Source organism: Apiospora hydei (genome assembly GCF_038363865.1).
Source record: "Apiospora hydei strain CBS 114990 chromosome Unknown utg000007l_segment0_segment0, whole genome shotgun sequence".
In the NCBI taxonomy this organism is placed as follows: domain Eukaryota; kingdom Fungi; phylum Ascomycota; class Sordariomycetes; order Amphisphaeriales; family Apiosporaceae; genus Apiospora; species Apiospora hydei.
The window spans coordinates 251,982-274,251 of NW_027117366.1; the positions used below are offsets into that span (position 1 = coordinate 251,982).

At 55.3% G+C, this 22,270-nt stretch overlaps 12 protein-coding genes across 12 annotated transcripts; 6 read left to right on the top strand and 6 right to left on the bottom strand.

Moving 5' to 3' along the window:
* Window positions 1–89: 89 nt before the first annotated feature.
* PG997_009127 (uncharacterized protein) lies at window positions 90–817 on the top strand (the record flags this gene model as incomplete). Its single annotated transcript, XM_066813442.1, has 3 exons — window positions 90–429; window positions 565–607; window positions 664–817. The coding sequence occupies 3 exons, from the start codon at window positions 90–92 to the stop codon at window positions 815–817; spliced, it is 537 nt and encodes a 178-aa protein (XP_066665404.1).
* Window positions 818–1,753: 936 nt separating this feature from the next.
* On the top strand, window positions 1,754–2,804 carry PG997_009128 (acyl-CoA thioesterase II; the record flags this gene model as incomplete). The annotated part of the gene is made up of 2 exons (XM_066813443.1): window positions 1,754–1,836; window positions 1,907–2,804. The coding sequence occupies 2 exons, from the start codon at window positions 1,754–1,756 to the stop codon at window positions 2,802–2,804; spliced, it is 981 nt and encodes a 326-aa protein (XP_066665405.1).
* Window positions 2,805–3,933: 1,129 nt separating this feature from the next.
* On the bottom strand, window positions 3,934–4,233 carry PG997_009129 (uncharacterized protein; the record flags this gene model as incomplete). The annotated part of the gene is made up of 1 exon (XM_066813444.1): window positions 3,934–4,233. The coding sequence occupies one exon, from the start codon at window positions 4,231–4,233 to the stop codon at window positions 3,934–3,936; it is 300 nt and encodes a 99-aa protein (XP_066665406.1).
* A 573-nt stretch (window positions 4,234–4,806) lies between these two features.
* Window positions 4,807–6,276, bottom strand: PG997_009130 (Dimethyl-sulfide monooxygenase; the record flags this gene model as incomplete). The annotated part of the gene is made up of 2 exons (XM_066813445.1): window positions 4,807–6,159; window positions 6,199–6,276. 2 exons carry the CDS (start codon window positions 6,274–6,276, stop codon window positions 4,807–4,809), a joined length of 1,431 nt encoding a protein of 476 aa, XP_066665407.1.
* A 1,011-nt stretch (window positions 6,277–7,287) lies between these two features.
* On the top strand, window positions 7,288–9,711 carry PG997_009131 (Sodium:solute symporter family-domain-containing protein; the record flags this gene model as incomplete). Its single annotated transcript, XM_066813446.1, is given in 7 exon segments — window positions 7,288–7,569; window positions 7,665–7,907; window positions 8,014–8,100; window positions 8,114–8,130; window positions 8,197–8,258; window positions 8,382–8,906; window positions 8,948–9,711. 7 exon segments carry the CDS (start codon window positions 7,288–7,290, stop codon window positions 9,709–9,711), a joined length of 1,980 nt encoding a protein of 659 aa, XP_066665408.1.
* Window positions 9,712–10,660: 949 nt separating this feature from the next.
* Window positions 10,661–11,239, bottom strand: PG997_009132 (uncharacterized protein; the record flags this gene model as incomplete). The annotated part of the gene is made up of 2 exons (XM_066813447.1): window positions 10,661–11,087; window positions 11,145–11,239. 2 exons carry the CDS (start codon window positions 11,237–11,239, stop codon window positions 10,661–10,663), a joined length of 522 nt encoding a protein of 173 aa, XP_066665409.1.
* A 126-nt stretch (window positions 11,240–11,365) lies between these two features.
* Window positions 11,366–12,675, bottom strand: PG997_009133 (uncharacterized protein; the record flags this gene model as incomplete). Its single annotated transcript, XM_066813448.1, has 7 exons — window positions 11,366–11,453; window positions 11,509–11,565; window positions 11,627–11,753; window positions 11,806–12,063; window positions 12,161–12,377; window positions 12,430–12,545; window positions 12,600–12,675. The coding sequence occupies 7 exons, from the start codon at window positions 12,673–12,675 to the stop codon at window positions 11,366–11,368; spliced, it is 939 nt and encodes a 312-aa protein (XP_066665410.1).
* A 233-nt stretch (window positions 12,676–12,908) lies between these two features.
* Window positions 12,909–14,069, bottom strand: PG997_009134 (ATP-dependent RNA helicase DBP9; the record flags this gene model as incomplete). The annotated part of the gene is made up of 3 exons (XM_066813449.1): window positions 12,909–13,485; window positions 13,553–13,894; window positions 13,966–14,069. 3 exons carry the CDS (start codon window positions 14,067–14,069, stop codon window positions 12,909–12,911), a joined length of 1,023 nt encoding a protein of 340 aa, XP_066665411.1.
* A 558-nt stretch (window positions 14,070–14,627) lies between these two features.
* PG997_009135 (HET-domain-containing protein) lies at window positions 14,628–16,883 on the top strand (the record flags this gene model as incomplete). Its single annotated transcript, XM_066813450.1, has 1 exon — window positions 14,628–16,883. One exon carries the CDS (start codon window positions 14,628–14,630, stop codon window positions 16,881–16,883), a length of 2,256 nt encoding a protein of 751 aa, XP_066665412.1.
* A 902-nt stretch (window positions 16,884–17,785) lies between these two features.
* On the top strand, window positions 17,786–19,054 carry PG997_009136 (uncharacterized protein; the record flags this gene model as incomplete). Its single annotated transcript, XM_066813451.1, has 3 exons — window positions 17,786–18,316; window positions 18,437–18,974; window positions 19,032–19,054. 3 exons carry the CDS (start codon window positions 17,786–17,788, stop codon window positions 19,052–19,054), a joined length of 1,092 nt encoding a protein of 363 aa, XP_066665413.1.
* A 107-nt stretch (window positions 19,055–19,161) lies between these two features.
* On the bottom strand, window positions 19,162–20,235 carry PG997_009137 (uncharacterized protein; the record flags this gene model as incomplete). The annotated part of the gene is made up of 1 exon (XM_066813452.1): window positions 19,162–20,235. One exon carries the CDS (start codon window positions 20,233–20,235, stop codon window positions 19,162–19,164), a length of 1,074 nt encoding a protein of 357 aa, XP_066665414.1.
* Window positions 20,236–21,297: 1,062 nt separating this feature from the next.
* Window positions 21,298–21,807, top strand: PG997_009138 (uncharacterized protein; the record flags this gene model as incomplete). The annotated part of the gene is made up of 1 exon (XM_066813453.1): window positions 21,298–21,807. One exon carries the CDS (start codon window positions 21,298–21,300, stop codon window positions 21,805–21,807), a length of 510 nt encoding a protein of 169 aa, XP_066665415.1.
* Window positions 21,808–22,270: the final 463 nt, after the last annotated feature.

The window sequence follows — 22,270 nt, forward strand, 5'->3', positions numbered from 1 at the left end:
ACCCATTCCTGGGATCGTCGCGCTGAAACATATGATGGCTCAGATCCCGCATCGTCCACCTCGCGGACTCGGGCACTCCCGCGGCGTTCATGGCGGCCACCCGCTCCGTGGGGACGTGTCTCACTGCTTCGGCCACCCCTATTGCGCCGATCCGGATTGGTTGGGATCTCGATCTTCAGCTGCTCCGCGTCGATCCGTCGCTTATAGGCCTCCAGCAATTCACGCCCTTCCTTCAGGTTAAAGCACACATCTACGGTGTAGGCAAAAACTGCAATAAGGAGGATCAGCCCGAGCAGACCGAATACCGCATTAGCGAGGATGATGGCCCCTTTTCCCCAGAAAGCCAGAATTCATTCAACTTGAGTGCTTCCCGAACGGCCTCGGCTATCATCGTGTTGTTGATGACCGGCATGCCATTTGCATGGGTCTGTGAGTGTCTGATGAAGGAGTCGTGTTTGGTGGTGTGAGGTGCCGTGAAATGAGAGAGAACAGAAAGTGATGATTCAAACGAAAGTAGCATAATCCGGCAAAGATAGGAGCGACAAAATCTTTACATTCCTCTAGATAAGGCTGGTATCAAGCGTTTGTCGACCCACGAGATTCATATGTTTGAAGAGAGGGCAAGACAGGTTAAATAAATGGTTACATCTCAAACAAGAACAGAAACCACTGCTGGACCGCGACGACCTGGGTTTTCTTCGCCCTCCTCGCCCACCTCCCGCCGACCGACTGCACGATTGAGCGCGAGGTCTGGTATCTTGTCACGAGGCAGACCGGTACTCCCGCCCAACGGTGCGGGTGGGACTGGCATCGGTGACCGGGGGCCTCTGCACGGGAATGTATGAGATGGACGTGGGTGTGGAGATTGCCGGCATCCTCCGACTGCACTGTGCAAAGTTCTGCGTTACTGTGGATTCGTGAAACGAAGCCGGTGGAATGGGGGCCATTGGGCAAAGAAGGGGTGCAATTGGATTAAGGGCTGACAAGTAGAAAAGCGCTGTAAGTGCACGCCGGTAAATGGCCAACCATGGAGGGGTGTTGGTTTTTAGCCCAAGGAGTTGCCGGTCGCTATGCCCCAGACGCTCAGGCGCATAGCACCGTCGCCAGCAGCATCCCCTCGCGTGTTAGTGGCAGCAACCAGGCCAGGTCAATACGACGCATACAGAAAAACGTGGTTATCAAAAGCTTGCTGGTGTCTCACTGATTCGTGTGTCAATCTTTGCAGTTTGCTGAAAAAGGTCTTCCTGGGGAGACCGGCATTTGGGGTGTTCCCCACGGTCCAGTCGATAAAATACAGGGATGCGGCAACGCATTCAATTGCCGTGGTCCAGCCAATTCTTATTGGCCCAGATAGAAACATCTGTCGACTGTTATTGGCTGGATCTAAAAGAAAGCAAGGGAAGTCTGTGACTAGTATCAAAACATGGTTTTATTGATCGATAGAGCCAATAATGCCCCTTGCCAGATGCTACACAGCATCACCGCTAGTGATGTTGAGTTGGCGTAGTGGATGGCGGAAGGGCCATCAGGAGCTACCAGACCAAGTGGTGTGTGTCAATGGGCTTCGCTCCCTGGGTTTGTTGATGCTCTTCTTCATGCAACAACGACGATGCTGCACAGTTGAAAAATAAAGTTGAATGATGGTATTGGGTCATTTCAGTCACTGTCCGTTATTGCACAGGAAGTAGCTATTTCGATCATTATTTCCACGTCGCATTATCCCGCCACAGAAGCCTTTTAGTACACGTCCAAGATGGTCCCGGGCGCTCCGGTCGAGCGATACGTCGCAGTCCAGCAACTCCCCGACGTTGGCACCGATGCCTTCACTAATAAAGAGTACGCACCCCGTCACAGGCTGATACTTCTCCGCCTTCGTATCTTTAGGCGACTGACTTTTGCACAACAGGCCATTCACGAGACAGCCAGGCGGGCGGGCCATCTTTGGTGGGTTGCTGCTGGCGCAGGCTGTCTCAGCAGCCAGCGCGACTGTGATCCCCAACTTCCACGTCTACTCATCCCATGCCACCTTCATTCATCCAGTCACAGCAACTTCAAAGGAAAGACTCGTCTATCGCGTAGAGCGCATCGCGGACGGGCGGTCATTTGTGACGCGCGTGGTTCGCGCTACCCAGGGTGACGGCGACCGCCAAAGCCGCTGCGTTTTCATCGCGACTGTCTCCTTCCAGAGGGAAGATCAAGTTTCCGCCGGTTCGAATGGGACATTGGCGAATGTACTGGACTACGGGCCGCCCTTGCCCAACTTGAATGGCCTCGGACCCGACGACATCTCCGAGGACCTGAACCGCCAGATCCTCGCGGCCTTTTCCGGCCCGGACGCGCTGCTGCGCCCACCCAGCTTCTCCGAAGGCGGGGCCTTCGATTGGCGCCCCTTTGGCTTTAAACAAGCCGAGACCCCGTGGGACTGCCGCGTCCGCAGCTTCGTGCGCTCGCAGGAGCCGCTAAGCGACAGCATCCGTTCCATGCCCGCAGTGAACCTAGCCGCACTTGCATACCTCTCCGACGAGTCCCTGATCGGTATCGCCATGTACGCCAACCCGAAGCAGGTCGGCAAGGGCACGAGGAACATCACCATGGCCGCCACCCTGAACCACAAGATCTGGTTCCACGATCCCCATGTTAGAGCCGATGAGTGGATGGTCCTCGAGCGCAGCACGTCGTGGGGTGGGAACGGGAGGGTGCTCCTGCGCCAAAAGACGTGGAATCTAGAGACGGGGCGTCTCGTTATGACGGTGGAGGCGGAATGTCTGCTGCGGTTGAAGCCGGATGTTGACTCAAAGCTTTGATTTTGCTCTTCTAGCCATACTCACTGAGCTTAGCACTATATGTATATCCGTTAACCCAGTAGAAGTGGAACTGTCAATTGTTGTAGTTGAGAGGCTCTCCGTAAAGGATCAACGCTCGATATGGAAAGGGGCATATTGAATCTCGACATTATGACTGAATATGTCCCCGAGTCAAAACAGCAACATGGGCAGCAATTCCGATCATCACGTCACACCGGTCGACAAGAACAGTCACAGGGCCGCCTCCTCTATTCTTGGTAAGGCCCGGAAAGAGTATAAACCCAAGCGCTAGGGCACCGAAAGTTCGGTTCTCTCTTTCTTTCAAGCGGAGAACAAAGGTTCCAACAGCAAAAGGACACGAAAACAAAACAGTCCCGATAAACCACACCGACACTAACTATTCGGGTCACGTAGATAGCCCTAGGAAAAGATGCCAAGACGTTATCCTCACAAAAAAGTCCCATAAGCATGGCCACAAGCATCACCACCACCACCACAACCACCACAGTGGGTATACCTCAGATCAACTGAACGCCATGATGTTCTTTGGAGGTGGAGGCACCAGCGAATCTAAATATTATGGAAGCCGCAAGCGCAGCCACGATAATTCTGGCTGGGGGATGGCGAGGCGCCCCGGAGAGTTCTTTTGCACAATGATGTAAGGAGCGGCAGGGGGAAGCATCAACAATACATTTTCGCCCTAGAAACACTATGCTGGTTATATATACCCGAACTCTCTCATTGTCTCCAGCCTTTCCGGTTCACATCCTTTGTTTGCAAAGGAATGTGTTAGCCTGTATTGTGAAGTTTCTTCTCATGATGCTTAATATAAAAGTGTATGCATATCATCCGCATTCGTTCGAACACAGAGTATATGCAGCTTGCAGATCACCTTCTATCAACTAAGGAATTAACAGAACATAGAATGGCTAACCAGCTTTCCCTAATCCCCCATGGTCCCGGGCATAACGTGCCTGCTCCCGGCGCATCTATCCGCGCACGCATGGACGACATGGCAGGGCCCAGTCGCGCCACGGTAGGCGACACCCGGTTCCTGTACACAGACGGCCTGTCTTCCTGCATCGGCATCGCCGCCAGCGGCACCTACTCCGCCGAGAGTCTCAGCGACTCATCCAAGGATACGCGGTACGACCGCTTCATGGGCCACTACAGCCTGCTGAACATCGAGAACTACTACCCCAAGCTCCGGGCCGAGGTCGAGGCGGCCAAGGCCCTGGGCCTGCACGACCTGCAAGTCTCGGTCCTGACCTGCGATCCCGCGAGCCTGGCGGAGGGATCTGGGGAGACGCCGGGCCGGGTATCGGCGGAGGTCGAACGGAAGGTTATGCGCCAGGTCCGCGAGCTGGTCGGGTCCGACCCCCTGAGCGACGACCAGCCTCAGATCCACTGGTACCAGTATGCGTTCCATAGCGACCAGCAGGGCGCGATGGCGCTGTTTCCTGACCGCAGCGTCATCGCCGAGCAGGAAACTAATATTCTTGTTCCCAAGTTTGAACGATGGGCGCTTCAAGAGAAGGAATGGCGCGACGATGCGACAGCGCCTGCTTCTAAGTAAGTGTGAAGGTAAGTGGATGAACAAGGTAAGGTAGGTACTTCCTAGAGCCCGGTAGGCATTGTGAATAGACCATGATGTAATCATTCTTGCCCTGGTATTTTTCGTTCTGGTAGTCCCACCGCGCAAGGTCTGAGGAACCTTGGTCCTGCTATTATGCCACGATTACATGCTCTCTCATCAATGATACAAAATGAGGTATACTCTAATACAGAATCACAATGAATCGTTTAGTATGATTACCCTACGACCAATCAGTTTGTTCCACTCATTCGTGGTTTTTAATCCGGAAGAAATTCGAGCTCACTGTTAGTCGTGATCGGCATATTTAGCAGGTCACCAGCAATGAGTAATTTACATCTATCCAATTTTGAACCGTTGTCTTGAATCATCCTAGATTACTAACTCAACTTCCCATTCCCGGATTAACTATTTGGTTTGATATGCCGGAACCTCCTCTCCCGCTTGCCATTTGTACTGGCTTCCCGGATGGTCATCAGGTAATCGTTTCGATCCGATAAAGACCTCCCTGGCAGTGACACCTCCAACCCCATCGCCAGCTTCTCTAAAGAGCCCCCTCGCCCGCAGTTCCGGCAGCAAAAACTCGATAATATCTTCGAAGCTGCCTGGGTTCGTGATATGCGCCAAGTTGAACCCATCCACCCCAGCAACCTCAACCCACCGCTCCAGCTCATCCGCCGCCGTCTTCGGTCCGCCCACCACCTTCGCCATCAGCCCGCCGAGGCTCAAATACTCGACGATACGCCGCTTCGTCCAAGGCAGATCGTCCGTCCCCGGCACCGTCGCGGACCACCGCCGCACCACGGACTGCACGCGGGGCGCCTCGCTGAGCAAACTGAAGTCGGCATCGTCTGGATAGCCTGCGAGATCGATGCCCGTCCACCCGCCGAACAGCGCGAGTGCGCCCTCCTCATCCACGTACTTCAAGTGCTCCTGCCGCGTTTGCTCCGCTTCCTCGTCCGTCGCGGCCACGATCACCGTCATGCCCACGAGGATCTTGACGTGTTCGGGACGCCGGCCCTCGGCCGCGGCGACGGCGCGCAAGTTGTCCACGACGAGGCGCGTGGACTCGGGGGTTTGCCCGCCCACGAAGATGGCCTCGCCATGCTTGCCGCCGAAGCCGTTGCCGGCTTCAGAGACGCCGGCTTGGAAGAGCAAGGGCGTGCGCTGCGGGGAGGGCTCGCAGAAGTGGGGGCCGGGGACGGTGAAGTACTTGCCCTCGTGGTTAATGGGCCGCACAGAGTCCGGCTTGATATAGACTCCGGTTTCCCTATCGGCGACCACAGCGTCGTCGCGGAAGCTGCCCTCCCACAACTTGTAGAGCACCTCCATGTACTCGTGCGCGATAGCGTAGCGCTCGTCGTGGGGGATCTGCTCGCTAAGCCCGAAGTTGCGCGCCGCGCTGTCGAGGTACGACGTGACGATGTTCCACGCGAGGCGGCCTTCGCTCAGGTGGTCGAGCGTGGACAGGCGGCGGGCGAGGGAGTAGGGCTTCTCGTACGTGACGCTGGCGGTGACGCCAAAGACGAGGCGCCGCGTGGCCGCGGCCATGCCGGGGACGAGGTACAGGGGGTCGTTGACGGGGAACTGGGCGCCCGCGGCCAGGGCGGGGACGGCGTTGGCGGGGCCCTTGTAGACGTCGTAGGGGCCCAGGGTGTCGGCGATGAACATGGCATGGAAGCCGGCGTCGTCGAGGAGCTTGGCTAGGTCCGTCCAGAAGGACAGTTTGGTGTACTGGTCCGTCTTGTTGCGTGGGTGGCGCTATTGGCCGGGGGAAAGGTGGCCGGGCGTGCTCATGACGAAGGCGTTGAGGATCATTTGCTTCTTGCTACCCTCGCTACTACTCCCGCCGGCAGGCGTCGTGGTTGTACTTGCCATGATGATGTGTGTAGTTATCGGAGGTAAGAGACGTTTCGAATAGTGTATGTTGGTTACGGCAATTCTCCTCTGTAACTAGGGCATCAAATATAGGGGCTGGAATCAACGCATTACTTCAGGAGGATCAATTGATACATCTGAGTGTTCAAGGAAACACAGGAAAGGCGTCTGGTACCTGTAGCTGATATAGAGATCAGGGTGTAGATCAGGGGTAGGTCGGATTTGGAGACAAGATTTGGAGGCCGCTCGCCCGATAGCATTTTTTATTTGCTAATACTAACGTTGTTCGCTCTGGGTTCTGATTACTTCTCGTGATGCCGATGCGTTTCAATACTCATATCATCACGTTTTGGCTCCACCACGGGAGATGTCAACTGCATGCCCCGCATCTGTCGTCCCCTTTTCGGAGATTCGCAATACTCCCTGCCCGGCACGCAATCCACAATCTTCGGCCAACTCGCTGGCAAACACCCGAGCCTTGATAACCGTCTCACCGGTCGCTCCCAATCAGATGCGCCGATGTGAGATGGTTTCCGAGATAAGCTAATCCACCATATCGTCCCACTATGGCGTCAACGGATTCGGGACAGGATCTTCACTCACCTCATTACAGAGATAATCCAATGTGGGAAGTGAGTTTGGATGTGTTCTTGATTACCTCTGGCTGAAATGCAACATGGTGTAATAGTTGCAATCTTCACTCCATCCGATACCATGTCGGCTTGGTTATCTGGACTTTTCTTTATGTCGTCTTCATCCCTGATCTTGTCGACCCTGTGAAATGTATGGGACACATTAACGTGGTAGTTAGTATGAATATTCTTATCAGTGAGTACTATAAAGCGAATACTGTCATAATTGATCAAACTACCATAGTCTATACGTTTGACTGTGCGACTTGGAGTCTATCATTGACCTGATTCATCATCACTCCGTTCCGCAGATTGCATTGTCGCCTGTCAGAAAACTTCGGCAACCATTCTCAAGCGGATATCATCCGCATCTTGGGCCATGGCGTCCATCTCTCAGGTCGGTGCCCTGATCCCCCAGGCCACGGCCTACGGCCTCCTCATCGGCCTCGGCATCCTCTTCTGTGCCATCATCCTCCTCGCCGTCAAGCTCCAGAAGGCGTACCTAGCCGAGGACTCGGGCACGTCCGAAATGTTCATGGTAGCAAACCGCTCCGTCGGGACGGGCCTCACCGCGTCAGCCGTCTTCTCCTCCTGGATGTGGATCAACGAGACGGTCCTGGCCGCGGCCATGTGCTACCGCTACGGCCTCGCCGTCCCATTGGTGAGTCTAACACAGAGAGAACTGAGCGAATCGCAAAACTCGTAGTTTAATAAAGCCAGAATGCTGACCATATCATCTGGTTTTGCGTGACCCAGTGGTGGGGATCCGGGCTTTGCTTCCAGATCGCGCTGATGGCAGCCCTCGGGGTCATGGCCAAGATTCGCGTGCCGTACGCGCACACGTCGCTTGAAATTATCCGCATGCGGTACGGCAACATCGCACATGTGGTGTTCATCGTGATGAATCTTGGGAACAACGTGTTTGGGTGCGCGTCTATGATCTTGACCGGGTCACAACTCATTCACGGCGTCTCGGGCATGCATTTTGTCGCCGCGACGGTCCTGATTCCCATAGGAGGTTAGTAGTACATGTCCACCAAGACGTCTCGGGCCGACTAACACACGTCATCTAGTCGTTCTTTACACAGCGGTAGGAGGCCTCAAGGCAACCTTCCTGACCGACTTCTTGCATACCGCCGTCGCGCTCGTACTCATCATTTACTTCACTCTTACCGTACTCACCCACTCGGCAGTCGGTGGCTTAGGCGGGCTATATGACAAGGTCGTCGCCACTGCCAGCGAGAACTTCATCCCCGGCAACTATCAGGGCTCACTTCTTACCATGAAGTCGTATGATGCTATTATATGGGGCTGATTCTCAAGTTTGGAAACTTGGCTTTGGTCGTGATGGTAAGACACCACTACCCATCCATCCAACCTGGAAAGGGGCAACCATGCTAACTAATGTTCACCCAAAGGACACGGCATTCTGGCAAAAGTCCTTCGCGACCGAGGTAAACGCCACAGTACCAGGCTACAACCTCGCCGCCCTGGCCGTCTTCGGCATTCCGTGGGGTTTGGGCACAGTAATCGGCCTCACCGGCCGCGCCCTGCACAACACGGCCCTCTTCCCGACCTACCCGGGCGCAGTGACCGAGCTCGAAGTGAGCGAGGGCCTCATCATGCCCTACGTGATCAAGGCCCTCATAGGGGACCGCGGCATCGTCGCCTTCTTCGTCCTGCTCTTCATGGCGCTCACGAGCACCATCTCCTCCTCCATGATCGCCGTCAGCAGCATCCTGTCCTTCGACCTGTACAAGACGTACCTCAACCCGCGCGCGACGGACAAGCGGCTCGTGCACGTGAGCCACTTGACTGTTGTCATCCATGGGTTCGTCATTACGGCCGTCTCGTTGGGTCTGAACTATGGCGGCGCCAATATGACGTGGATCGGCTACTTCCGCCCCGTGCTCTCGTGCCCGGGCATTGTCCCGCTCGCGTTGACGCTGTTGTGGTCTGGGCAGACGCGGACGGCCGCCATCGTTTCCCCGTATTGGGGTTCGCGACGGGTCTTGCCGTCTGGCTCGGGACCGCCCAAGCTCTGTACGGACGGGTTGACATGGTGACCACAGGCGCGAGTCTTCCCGCACTCTTCGGCGCCATCGCCTCCTTCTTCTCGCCCGCACTATACTCTGTCGTCATATCACTGTCATACCGCCCGTACAAGTTCGACTGGCGCGAGTTCTTGCGGATCGAGCTCGCGGAAGAAGCCCAGATCCATCCTGCTTCTACGCCGCACAAGATGGGTCAAGATTCCACCGACGAAGAAGGCTCGGTCGTAGTACCCCTGAAATCCAGACCTCTGGATGATACACCCACAAGCTGTCCTCAAGAGAAGACCGATAACAATGTCGAGAAGAAAGCCGGCGAAACCACATCGCTAGATTTGGGCGGTAGCGCCGAGAAGAAAGAGGGAACTAAATCGCCACGAACATATTACTCCAACAAGCAGCCCAGCAAGATCGGCATAAACGACGTCCAGCATCCATTCGACGCCGCGACCCTGGTTTCCCTGCACCGTTGGCACCGCATCGCCTGGTTGATGTGGGCCGCCATCGTGCTGGTGACTTTTATCCTCTGGCCCATGCCTCTGTACCGCGACTACATCTTCAGTAAGTCCTTTTTCTCCGGCTGGGTGTCCGTTGCTATCGTGTGGCAGTTCTTCGCCTTCTCCGCCGTCGTCATCTATCCGTTGTATGACGGGCGCTACGAAATCGCGAAGAGCGCCGTGGGGCTCTGGAGGGCCGTGGCTGTAGTTCTGGGAAAGGACAACAAACAGGGTCGAGCAGTGGAGACCCAATAAATGGCCTTTTTGCGATGAGGTTGTTGAACTGGCATTTGTCAAATCCAGTGTGACGATGGCACCTGGCGATGAGAATCGCAACGAGCGTTGATATACTTAGATTCATGTATTTATACAGCATACGAGGATTTCTCGACCACGTACGAGTACGGCGCAGTCGGAGCAACCGGCCCCTAATCCCGCCGAGCTGCCTCAGGAATCCAAATCACAACCGACGTCATCAGCATACCCCGTTAGCTAGGCCACCTTCAACTCTCCATGCTGCAACTGCTCATCCGCAACAATGGCCTCCCTGATGAACCTACCCCGAGAAATCCGAGACGACATCCTCGACCGTGTCCTATTATCAGAGCGTCAATCACCAAGGGAGCGCGAGCGTGAAACAGACCAACCACCAATTACCGACCTCGAGCCATACCGGTGGATGTTCGAAAAGAAGCCGGTCTTGTCCGAGCCGCAGACTGTCCAGCCCACGGCCTCTGCCCTTTTGTTGGTCAGCAGACAGTTCCATGATGAAACTCAAGACGCACTGAAGCGACTTCCCTACCAGGGCCGGCGGTACAAAATGGAGCTTATGCTCCTGGAGGAGAGGGAGCTATGGCTGACCTTCGCCCACGTCCCGTTTCTCTGCACGACGTTGGACCAAGTAGATTTCACGGTCCGCCTCGTGGGCACAATGCAGGATCCCGAGCCGGGCGGAAAGTCGTAAGTTCCCACCCCTCTTCAGCACACGTAAAGTCGCACCAACTGATGGTTTTCCCCACTCCTCCGTAGGCTCTTGGCAGATGGGGCATCGGACCTGACTTTCTCGGTATATTACGCCCTCACGCGTTTCCTCAAGTGTGGGCCAAACGGCAAGTCGCCCGCCACCAACACCTACATCAACGATCGTAGAATAACCGTGCGACATGTGGTCTTGAACTTCGTGCCGCCCGCGGACCAGAGTCTCTTAGCGGGCCCCGACGACCGGACGGCGTGGAGGGCCGCCCGGCGAACCCGCGGAGCCGCACCACCGGCGCCGGCGCCCTCCAGTACTCCCGCCGACCCACTGGCCGCAGCGGAGGGCTCGAGCGAGGTTGTAGTCGACTACCGGAAGAAGCAAATGAGGCCTGAGTGGCTGGCCAAGGACACTGGGAACCTTTTCAAACTGTTGCTCTGGGGCAAAGCGGAGACTACCATGGGATGGGGTCGGAGCGTGTACGAGCGGGTCGGCGACATCATTGTCCAGGTCGACGGGGCGACACAACGCACGCTTGATCTCGGGGCCTGGATTGATGGGATGCCGTGTCAGCACCGACGGACCTCGAAACACTATGAGCGGATCAACGCCGAGTTCCAGATTTGGCATATGAGTGTACTGGAGTATCGGAGAGCGGCTGGGCTGTGGGTAGGAGCAAGATGATTGATGATGCGGGTAGCTTGATAATCATTACCTAGGTCCACCAACCTCATCTAAGCTTCTTGCTTCCTTACTGAGCGACCATGGGGGTGCTAAGGGTATGTCAACGCCTTTAAGGGGCTCTGTCATGACTTGCATATGCAACTGAAACATAGTACGAAGTACATGCAATTCGAACTCTCGTCCGATCGGGTTTGAACAGCAAGGTTTCACCCACTTGATTCATCCGATGTTTATTTTCACATTCTTCCTGCATCACTGCATGGAGGCCATTTGGGCCCTTTCCCACTCCTCCAGACCGCCAGGGAACTTCTCCACGAGATCTTTCATGCCGCCGATGAGCCTGAATTGTAAAGTTAGTAAGGTGAGTCCCGTCTACTAACTTCGTTAAATCTTACATGTCTCTGTAACTTGGGTCATCCTTATAAAGGATCGAGTCTAAAATATTGACCCGGCTAATTCAAGGTTAGTAATGTGAACCAACGAACAGTCTTAGGGAGAAGGGCGTCCACCTACATGGAATAAAGTAGGTTGCGATCGTCGTAATCTGCCTCCGGTTGAGATTTGGGAAAGTGCTCATGGTACCGCATCCGGTAAGGCTCCTTGATTTCGTTCCACGGTTGCCTCCAAACCCCCAGCTCGTCTATAGATTGTGAGCAACGTATACTTGTCAGTTATCGTTCATGTTAACTCACATTCGTTATGCGCATAGAAGGATGCAGCATCGAAGATGATTGGCAGACCCGTTTCGCCATCCGTCGATGCATTCCCGTGCCATAGGTCGCCGTGGATCAAAGCCGGCCGAATCGATCGACCCCCTGTCTCCATCGGGCGGAGAAGCCGCGGGATGACTTTGCTGAAGAAGGGTACCATGAGCTCCCTGATCTCCTTGCTCTCGCCCCGGGTCTCCAGCTCCAACTCCAAGAGTGCTTTCGTCGTTCGGGTGAAGTACTCTTCCCAAGTGTCGGACCAGCCGTGTTCGATTGCGGTCTGCCCATGGAAGGTCGTAACGTCGAAGCCATATTTCCCGTCGGGGGGATGTAGCGGAACGATGAAGCTCAGCCATCTTGGCAGGGAATCTCTCAATGTCCGGGATCCCATCTTTCATGGGTCGGAACTCGGCGAGGAAGAAGTGGACTTCTGGTATACCCGAGTAAGAGCCCCATGCTATCGTCTTTGGGACTAGATCCGGCATTACGGCGTAGATCTTGTTCATGCAGTGGTACTCGCTTGCCACCATCTTCCTCCCCCGGTTTCCGAAGCATGTCTGCGCAACAGTCAGGCTCACGCAACTCGTAAAAAGAGACTCAGGTGCTCACTTTGAGGAAGTAAGACTGCTTTGCCCCGTTTAGAGTCGCGTCTATGCGCGCGGTGCGGGTCCAAAAACTAGCCCCATGGGCCGAGATGCTCTCAATCTGACTTCCGGGTGGAAGCTCTGGAATCAGTTAGATATTAAGTCGATATGAATCAAGATCCTTGCATAACTTACTTTCCACAACCGCTGGATCAACGGCTTGAATAGCTTCCACCGGGATGTCGACCTCTACGGTATTCATATTCTCCATTGTATGTAAAATTTTATAAAACTGGAAATTATCTGGTGGTGTGTTGGGGGTACGTTGGTAAACATCTACAGTAAACGTATAAGAGAGGGGGGAATGCGGTCATGTTTGTGTTCTGAAATGCTCTGTACATCGGGCCGTTCGTTCCGACAAGAGCAGCTAATTAATTGGCTGAAATGTTTCTAAGCTTAAATCTAAATTATGGGTACGTGACATATTCAGGATAGTGGCGAGCCTTATTCAAGACTGACAGTATTTACATACGAGCCAAAAATCGAGCCTCGACTGCCACTCACGCCAGCCTCTTCCACTAGCTGCCGCAGCTCCTTCTCATCTTCATTAGTGATCGACACTTTGGAAGCCCCAAAGTTATCCTCCAGGTACTGGATCTTCTTAGTCCCCGGAATAACGAAAACATTATCGGACTGCGCCGTAAGCCACGCCAGCACGAGCTGACTCGGACTGCACCCCTTGCGCTGCGCCACCTCGGCGAACCTGTCGGCGAGCGCGAGGTTCTTACCGAAGTTGTCGCCCCGGAACCGCTCCAGCGTGTGGCGGAAGTCGTCCGGGTCGAAGTTGGCCGCGGACCGGTACCGGCCCGTCAGCATGCCGCGGCCGAGGGGCGAGTACGCGACGACGGCGACGCCGAGCTCCCGCGCGGTCGCAAGTAAATGGGTGCCGGACTCTTGCTCGATGTCGAGGGTCCAGGGGTTGTACTCGACCTGCACGGCGCTGATGGGGTGGATCGCGTGGGCGCGGCGGAGGGTGGCGGACGAGACCTCGGAGAGGCCGAGATATTTCACTTTTCCCTGCCTGGGGTTGATTGTCAGTATATCACCTGATCATCTTCGTCGTAAATGGAAAATCGTGGGTAACGTACTCTACGAGCTGCTTCATAGCCCGCACAGTCTTTTCAATGGGCACTTCCGGATCAGCACGATGCACGTAGTAGAGATCGATCTGGTCCACCCCGAGGCGCTTCAAGCTCTGCTCGACCGCCTTCTCGCAGTACTCGGGAGTCGAGTCCACGATGATCCCCTCGCTGCCCCGGACATGAAGACCAAACTTGGTGGCGAGGAAGATGTCGGCGCGGCGCTCGGGGTGCAGCTTGAGCCACTTGCCCACGACGTCCTCGCTGTCGCCGTAGACGTCGGCGGTGTCCCAGTTGGTGCAGCCGAGCTCCCAGGCGCGGTCGAGCAGCTTGAGGCGGGTTTCGTCGGAGCTGGCAAAATATTAGTTTACGTCAAGTAACAAGCACTGGCCCAACAAGCCCGGACGAGAAAGAGGACTTACTCGGTGGCTCCGTATCCAACGCTTGCTCCCATCAGGCCAAAGCCAACTGCAGGTATAAACGGCCCATCACGGCCGATCTGGCGTGTGAGCACTTTGTCAGTCATGTTGAAGAATTAGGATGCGCAGCAGATGTTTCTCGGACTGGGCTGTTGCTGCTGTTGAGTTGGATTATAAGGATCAGTCAACAAGAATGAAAACGGAAAGGCATTTATATAGATAATTAAACGAGCAGTGCATTCGTCATCCCATTCAATGGGCTGATAGGTAGTGACCTCAGTATAGCGCGTGGATGCAAGTGGAGAAACGCCCGACTACGCGCTTACTAGGCTCTGAAGATCATGCAGAGCAATGGGGATAACGGAGGGGACGACGGACTTAATGGAGTTACGGGACAGACGTGCATCTTGGCATGATGGAACGTGGAAATCGTGACAAAGCAGGCTGAGCGGACCTGGCCTTGGCCCGAATCAGTGGCTTGTGGAGTGGCTATGTCATCTAGACTACTTAAGATGTCTATCAGATCTGTGAGATCTGACAGTGGGGTCATAATGCCACTATCACCAAGTAGAGGTCTCCATCCTGTCGTTCCCCGCTTTCCCGCGCGGCTTCAATCAGGCTGCCATCTTATCATCTTCCCAATCTGACCTGGAATTGAGAGGAAAATGGCGGCACTGGACGCTCAAGCGCTTCGCGAATGGTATGACAGCTACATGGCCGCCGATGGAGAAGACCTGAACCTAGAAGATCCACTCCTTCAGGGGCTCTCGTCCGACTCCCTTGACACGGACTGCATTGAGCAGCGCATATGCGATCTTGCCCCAGGCATAAGTGTCGAAGACGGGCACTGCAGCACATGTCGACATATGTTGGACAATTGGCCTTTATTCAGTTACTCCTTGCAGGACCTCGATCAGTATCCGGATGGACAATTCCCATGGAAATCCGCGACTGCTGGATCATATCAGAATACCGCGTCGATTGAAGCATCGGCCCGCCAAGGATGCAAGTTCTGCGCATTGCTGCTGCAGGCCCTGAAAGACGGCGAGGTACTCGAAACTTTCCGCCGGATCGAGGGGCGATTGGATAGGCTGGGTGAACGAGCGACAGCCTCTCTGTCGGTTGGGACGATGTGGGACCGAACTGGTAGGGTGTGGTTGGACCTTCCTAACAAGCTGTCTACTCGGTCCAACTCGGGCATCAATACAGCAAAGTTCTCCTTCAGGACCATCGCCGAGGACGATGTCGTCAGCGAGGACCAGGGGATCTTCGAGATGGCCAACTGCTGGTTGCGGACGTGTTGTGAGTCGCACAAGTCCTGCAACCCCGATGTTGAAAGTCTTTCACGCCCGACACGGTTAGTGTCGATCGCCAATGGGAAGCCTCGAGTAGAGATTACGGCAGATATGGACAGACCGGGTCAACCATTAAGATACGCGACACTAAGTTACTGTTGGGGGACGCGTCCGTTCATAAAGCTGACGAAGCAAAACTTTCAGGGTCTCACGAAGGTCATACCAACAGAGGATGTCCCGCCAATCTTCGCCGACGCCGTCACAATCGCAAAAGCGCTGGAAATCGACTACATCTGGATCGACTCCCTGTGCATTGTGCAAGACGACGACGACGACTGGCGGAAGGAGGCGGACCGGATGCAGGCCGTGTACAGCGGGTCTTATGTCAATATTGCCGCAGCCTCTGCTACGGACGTGTATGGCGGATGCTTCGTCAAGACGCCTTCTTATTTTCGCGACGGTGTTCAGGTGAAGGTTACCGTTGACGGCACCCATGAATTCCTAGAGTTCGGGCGCGTGGACACCTACGACCGGTCCGTCATCGATACGCATCTAATGACACGTGGCTGGGCGATCCAGGAAAAGCTACTGGCGCCCCGGACGCTTCACTTCGGGTCGCGGGGCGTGTTCTGGGAGTGCCGGGAAAGGATCCTGTCCGAATCTCTGCCGAAACGGCTGTCGTTACCAGGGTCGTTCAACTGCCTGGTGTTCGGGAACCACAACTGGAAGGAGAACTTTTGGGAACAACTCGTGATGCTCTACGGCGCCGCGAACCTGACCTACCGACAAGACAGGTTCCCCGCCCTCGCCGGCATCGCCCGGGCCATCGCCAAAGTCACCGGCGACGAGTACGTCGCCGGCCTCTGGAGGCGCAATATCGAGCTCCACCTCTGCTGGCACTCGCTCGAGACCCGGAAGATGCGAAGACGGCCGCGTGTGGACGATGCCGATTGGGTCGCGCCCAGTTGGTCCTGGGCCTCCATGGACGGGGTCGTGCAGTACCCTCGACACAATGACGACTTGGATGACCCCGCCGAGCAGTATCCGGATCGCTATGCGCACGTGTTCGATACGGAGATGACCTTCTCGGGGCCGCGGCCTTTCGGCCAGCTTCGCCGTGGCGTGGTCTACCTGCGCTGCTCCGTTATTGTGGCTGGTCGATTACGGAACACCAAGGCCCCGAATGATTTCCAATCGTACTTCACTGAGAGTGTGAGTATTGACTTCGCTGACGGTCCAAAGCTGCTTCCCGTCGACATCGACTGCGAATACGACAGTCAGGAGTACGAGGGTCAGGTGGTGTATCTCGTCCCTCTGGTGGGAGCCAAGGATTACGGGTGGAGTGAGACCGACGAGTATGCTTGCCCGGATGACCACTTCCAATTGGGCCTTGTGCTTCGGAAGACCAATGACGCCCCCGGGGAGTTCTGCAGGATCGGCTTCTTCGAATTCCACGAGTGTCCGCGTCCATGGATCTGGGCCAATGCACGGGACCCCAACAAGGCTCTTCCGGCTTTTCGGCAGGCTATAAGCGAGACGTCGGATGCCACTGCGAGAGCTGTCTGCGCCGAGGTCGTGAGCAACACTGAGGTTCCAGAGGAGAAATATGTCATCACGCTCGTTTAGGCGAGTCACCTGCATCAAGTGGCTAACCCATGATTGGACCGAAACTGACTTCCCTTGTATGATCTCTGGAAAACGGACTTTCCTGTGGGTTTCATTACAATCGGATAAATCCATCTATGATGTGGCAGCTGAACAACAGGACGGCAAGGCCAATACGAATTAGGGGTTCTTATTAGAACAACTGCATATTTCGGAGTCGGGGTAGACGGTTCTGGGCCTGTACTCGGAACTCCGAGTTCCGACTCAGCGGGGTCTAAAGCACTCAGCCCACTAACTCGTGTCAGCTTACAGCGCCCTGCATTCACATTAGCGCTTACAGGGAGTCTATTGTAGCGCTGGACCAATGCTGAGAAAGCACCTAACCCCCCGCAATAGACAGGCCTTGCTTTAGTACATATTTACAACTCTGTACCCCGAGTTCCGAGCTTCCAACATTGCAATCCCCTTTTCTTTTCTTCTACTGTACTGTCCCCGAAGGAACATCTCCCATGGAAGGTCCCAAACAGTGTCGCCACCAGACTGGACTCCTCCCCTCATAGCGCGATGCCACAGCAGAATCCCCCCTTATCTGTCCCCGGTGCTCTCAAACGTTCACTCAGAGTACGTCGCTGCGAGTCAACTCCGAACCTTTCTTCGTCGACTAACTCCCAAGCCAGAGTCGTCGCTGATTAGGCACTCTCGACGCTGCTTGCGCGGCGTGAAGACCCCTAGCCGGCGGCGATCTTGTCTCCATTGCTCAGATGCGAAGATACGATGCGACCTCCGGCGTCCGTCCTGCAGCAGGTGCCAAAAGCGGTTCCTAAGTTGCGAGTTTCCTTCCGTCGACCACGAGCGCCAAGTATCATCGCCAACCATCGGGCAAGACCAATTGGTCAGTAACCATCAAACGCCGAGCCGTCGGAATGGGCTGGTACCATTGCCCCCGCATATACGCGACACCCCCGAAACACACGATAGCTCGGGGGCCAACAGTGGTTGAGTCAGAGGTCATCTCGACCTACGTTACACCGAACACCTCTCCACCGCCCCCTTGGGTTAATGGTCCGGAGGGTGCTGAGCCATACAGCGCCAATGAGTTGGCCCTGGACCGGGCGAGATCCGCAGGTCTGCCAGCCACGGCTGTCATTTCCGAAGAACGGCGACGGGTTCTGTTGGGGGCTGCACCCGGAACTCCGAGTAGCGACGTGGTGGTCAGACGTACCATGCACTTCGTCATCCGGGTACTCCGTTCTTGGCCGCGTCTGATGGCCACCACCCACCACACCGCACAACTTCCGCCCATCATTCACAATTTCCAGATCAAAGACGGGGCTCTACCAAAGCCGCTAGCACATTGCTACACTCTTGCCAAGATGTGGGATGGAGAAGTTGGTGGCAGTGGCGAGCTCGTACAGAGAACCATTTTGGACGAGGTTCAGCGGCTGTTCCGAGAGGTAATGAATGCACCTATGTTCCTTCATGTCTTCAACCAAGCCACTATTTATCCAAGTAGAAGAGAACATGGACCATTACGAATCGAGCTATTGGAGCTGACCTGACCATTACGCGCGCAGGTTACCTCATACGATGAAGCGGATCTACTTGCAGCTGCGCAATCGGTGTTAATACTGCTGATCATGCTTTTCTTTGGCGGAGCCGAAGGCCAGCAGTTGGGGGTCAAATCCCAGGCCCAACTCGTGACCCAGCTTTGGGACGTCAAGGAGCGACTGGCCGGCACCGGACTCTTCCTGCCCGAGGAGTCCAGCCTCACCCGGCCGCGCTGGCGAAGCTGGGCCGCGGCCTCTGCCAAGCGACGCACGATCCTGGCCATGCACCACCTCGAGTGGGCCTGGTCGCTCCGGACCGGCTACCCCGTCTTGACCTGTTTCGAGCTCGCGGCGGTTCCCGCGCCGGCCGCTGGGTATCTATGGCGCGAGACGAACGAGACAAGATGGGAGGGCCTTTACGACGACTGGCTGCGGCTCTGGAAGAAGGATGGCGGTTACAAGATCGGGGAGCTCTTCAACGTCCAGGCGGAGGGCAGTCTGGATCCCAGGAGCGAGAAGTGGCTTGCCGAGGCCGATGAGTTTGGCTTGATGCTCATGGCCGAAAGTAAGTCCCCGTGATTCTAACTGTATGATCCCCGGCACGCTTGCTGACCGTCTATAGTAAATGCTGTTGGTGACCCGTGAGAGGTTGTTGAAGCCGACCTTACGGGAGTATTACTTTCTTAACGGAGGGTTCATTTGCATGGTAGAAGCATTATTTACATATAGTTTCTTGCATAGCCAGAGATAACTTAGGACAAGGTCGCACTTGCGTGCAGATCTACCAAGCGAGACCCAGCGATTGTTTCCACGAACCCGTTTCCAAACAGTATCGCCGGAGTCTGAAGCCCTGCGATGACCTCTCCTTCCAGAACTCGTCTTGCCGCCTCCACTGACGCCATGGCGGTAAAGGTGTACCCGTTGACGGTGTGAAGGACGGCGCGTCCAACACTCCCATCAGGACCGGTCGCGACCACGGCGGCGTGATAAGGATTCGCTTTCCTTTCTTCCGCGCTAGGGCCATCGGGGAGCATGTGGTTGTTGTTGTTCTCTTCAGGAAAGCCCACGTTCCCAGACGCCGCTATGCACGCATATGTCCTGATGCTGGCCACGCCTGTAGACTTCCAGATGGTAAACAGATCCGGCAGCGTAACCGGAAAGCACGACACGACGCCCTCGCCGTCGTCGAAATCGAACAGCCCCGATGACGCTTCCTCCTCCGCTGTTTCCATACTCCGCCACGGCACCAACTCACCGCCGCGCCGCTGGAGAGCCGCAGCGCCCGCCATCGATCCCTGAGCAGCGCTGACTATCGACCCCCGCGACATGGGCCCCGCTATGCGCAGCGCGATATCGATCTGCGTCGGGTTCTCGATGCGGCGGAGCGCGTGGCCGGCCAAGCAGCCCAGCATCGCGACGCTGCCGCCGCACCCCGGAAGCAGCATCACGCCCGCCGCCTTCGCGTCGTCCGACCGGTCGGCGGCGACTTGATACGTCCCCAGCTCGGCCGAGATGTCGAGGTAGTGCACGCCGCCGGCGTCGATGCAGGCGGCGATCAGGGGCGGGGCCGTGGAGGCGAAGGGCCCCGCGCAGTTGAGCAGGACTTTGGTCTCTGCTTCTTTCAGGGCCGAGACGACGGTGCGGTGGTCGGCGAGGTCGAAGACGCGGTATGGGATCTCGAGGGAGACGGACAGGTGGGAGATGGTGGCACGCGTCCGGCCGGCTAGGATGAGGGGGAGGGCGTGGGCTTGGGCGTGGTCGGTGGCGAGGCGGGCGGTGTAGCCGGTTGCGCCGTAAATCATGAGACGAGGCATTTGGTTCGACATGGTCTGTTCCGCCATTTGAAGGGTCAATCCTTTTTCATCGAGAACCCGTACCCGTATATATAAGTAGGCGCTCGCAGACCTGTGGTCTTGCGTGAGCAGATCCACTTATGGGGCAGCCATACCAGTAATGACCATTGCATGACAATGCATACTCCATGGAGTTGATCTAGAGTAGGCTCTTTGCCTCTCCAGCTGATACTCGGAGTTCCGGGTAGCCATGTTGTGTTCCCTGCTTACGGTCCGTTTTGCCGCGACCCATCTGGCCGCCATCCGGATGGGAACCCCCAGCCCCACGCCGATATCGACACCCAATCTCCACGCTTTGTCCTCGCTGCCGTGGTTGAGACCCCTTTAGGTGTCGAAAAGCTTCCAAATCTTGGACGAAGCCATGATGAACTGGGTCAACACGACGCATGGATAGCTGTGCAAACCCCCGGAGGTGGACGACACGGGCTGGCGGAATATTCAGGGTGCGGGTGTCATAGAAAAGAGCTGTACCTTCGCTCTGGTGATGCTACAGCCTCTGGTTATCCTTCTTTGCCGCTTTCGCCGCCGCCACCACCGGACGCCTACTCCCCAGCCGACGCCGCAGCTCGTCCGCCTCCTTGGCCTTGGCCAAGTACAGCTCCTGCCAACCATCCCGGTCGGCCCACAGGGCTACCACTGCCTAGTTGTGCGCTGGGCAAAGGTTCTCCAGGCGTCTGTCAGCCAGGTCAGTCGTGGTTGGCTGCTGTTTCGGTGGGTGATGGTGTTGCGGGGGCCGCATTGCTGTTGCCACCAGGATTGGCCGGATATTTATAGAGATCTAGCATGCGTACATTTTCGACGTCCTGGAAACACGGTGTTTTTAGTGGTTTGAGTACGACTGCGGATGCACCAGCGCTTACCGAACTTGGGATTTGATTGGTAGCATTTCCGGGTGGAAGGCGCCACCTCGGTACCAGTGCGCAGGGTGTCATTGCCATAATATGACCTGTCTCCAGCTTGTGAGTTCTTTCCTGCAAGTTTAGCACACCGGGGTGGCAAGGGCTCGACCATACCTTCCGGGAGTTTTGTCATATCATGGAGCTGACGATGCGTTTTGTGAAACACCATTACTTTCTTCGCTTCAGATATCCTTCCTTTCACGAATCGCTCGAACTTCTTGATGCATTACCATTTGCTCATTTACGTATCATTCACGTTTTTGAAACATTTTCCAAATATGAACTTGTTCATGCCGGAAACATCGCCGTCGGGGATTCTGCCGAGCCTTTCTCGTCCCGTAGCCACTCGCCGTTCCATCCCGGCACCCGACTCTTTGATACCGATCAGGCCGACAACGAGATCGACAACGAGGATATCCTTCAACTCGTTACCAAAAAATTTCAAAGATACGAAAACCAGCACGTAGATCCTTTGAACCACCCCTTCATCCGCATGCTTTACCCCGACGCCTGTGCCGCCATCGCCCTTCGAGACGGCGAGGAGCTGCAGACCCCAGCCTCCACGTCCCATGCATATCCGACTTGGAACGGGAGCCTCGAGAAAGCGTCAGGGACTAGTTGGGTCGGGTATATATCGAACTTCTAACTTGTATCTTGACAGGTAAAAGGACGCTGTCGTCATCCTTGGGTTGTAACCCTCTTCTTCTTCGCATTACAATCTTCGCCTACATTCCCGCTCGCATTCCTCCTAGGCATAAGGTTAAACTGCATTTATTTTAAGTTAAACTTTTTAGTATATATTATGTGTATTATAAACTAGTAAAGTCTATCGGTGTAGCCGGCCTTCTCTACGCCCCCTTCCTTACGTTTCCCACCCTTTTTTTCCGTTTAAGTGCTTTTAAGTATAGCCTTAATCTATTTATTTATCGTCGCGGCTTACCTCTTAGCTTTTTCTTTTTTTACCTCTTTAAACCCTTTAATTAATTATTTAAACTATTTATTTATATAATAATTTTTATTAAAATTAATTTACGTTATTTTATCGGGTTTATTATCGAAAAAAAATTAATTTTTTTAATTTTTATAAGCATTCAGCTAGGCGACGGTAG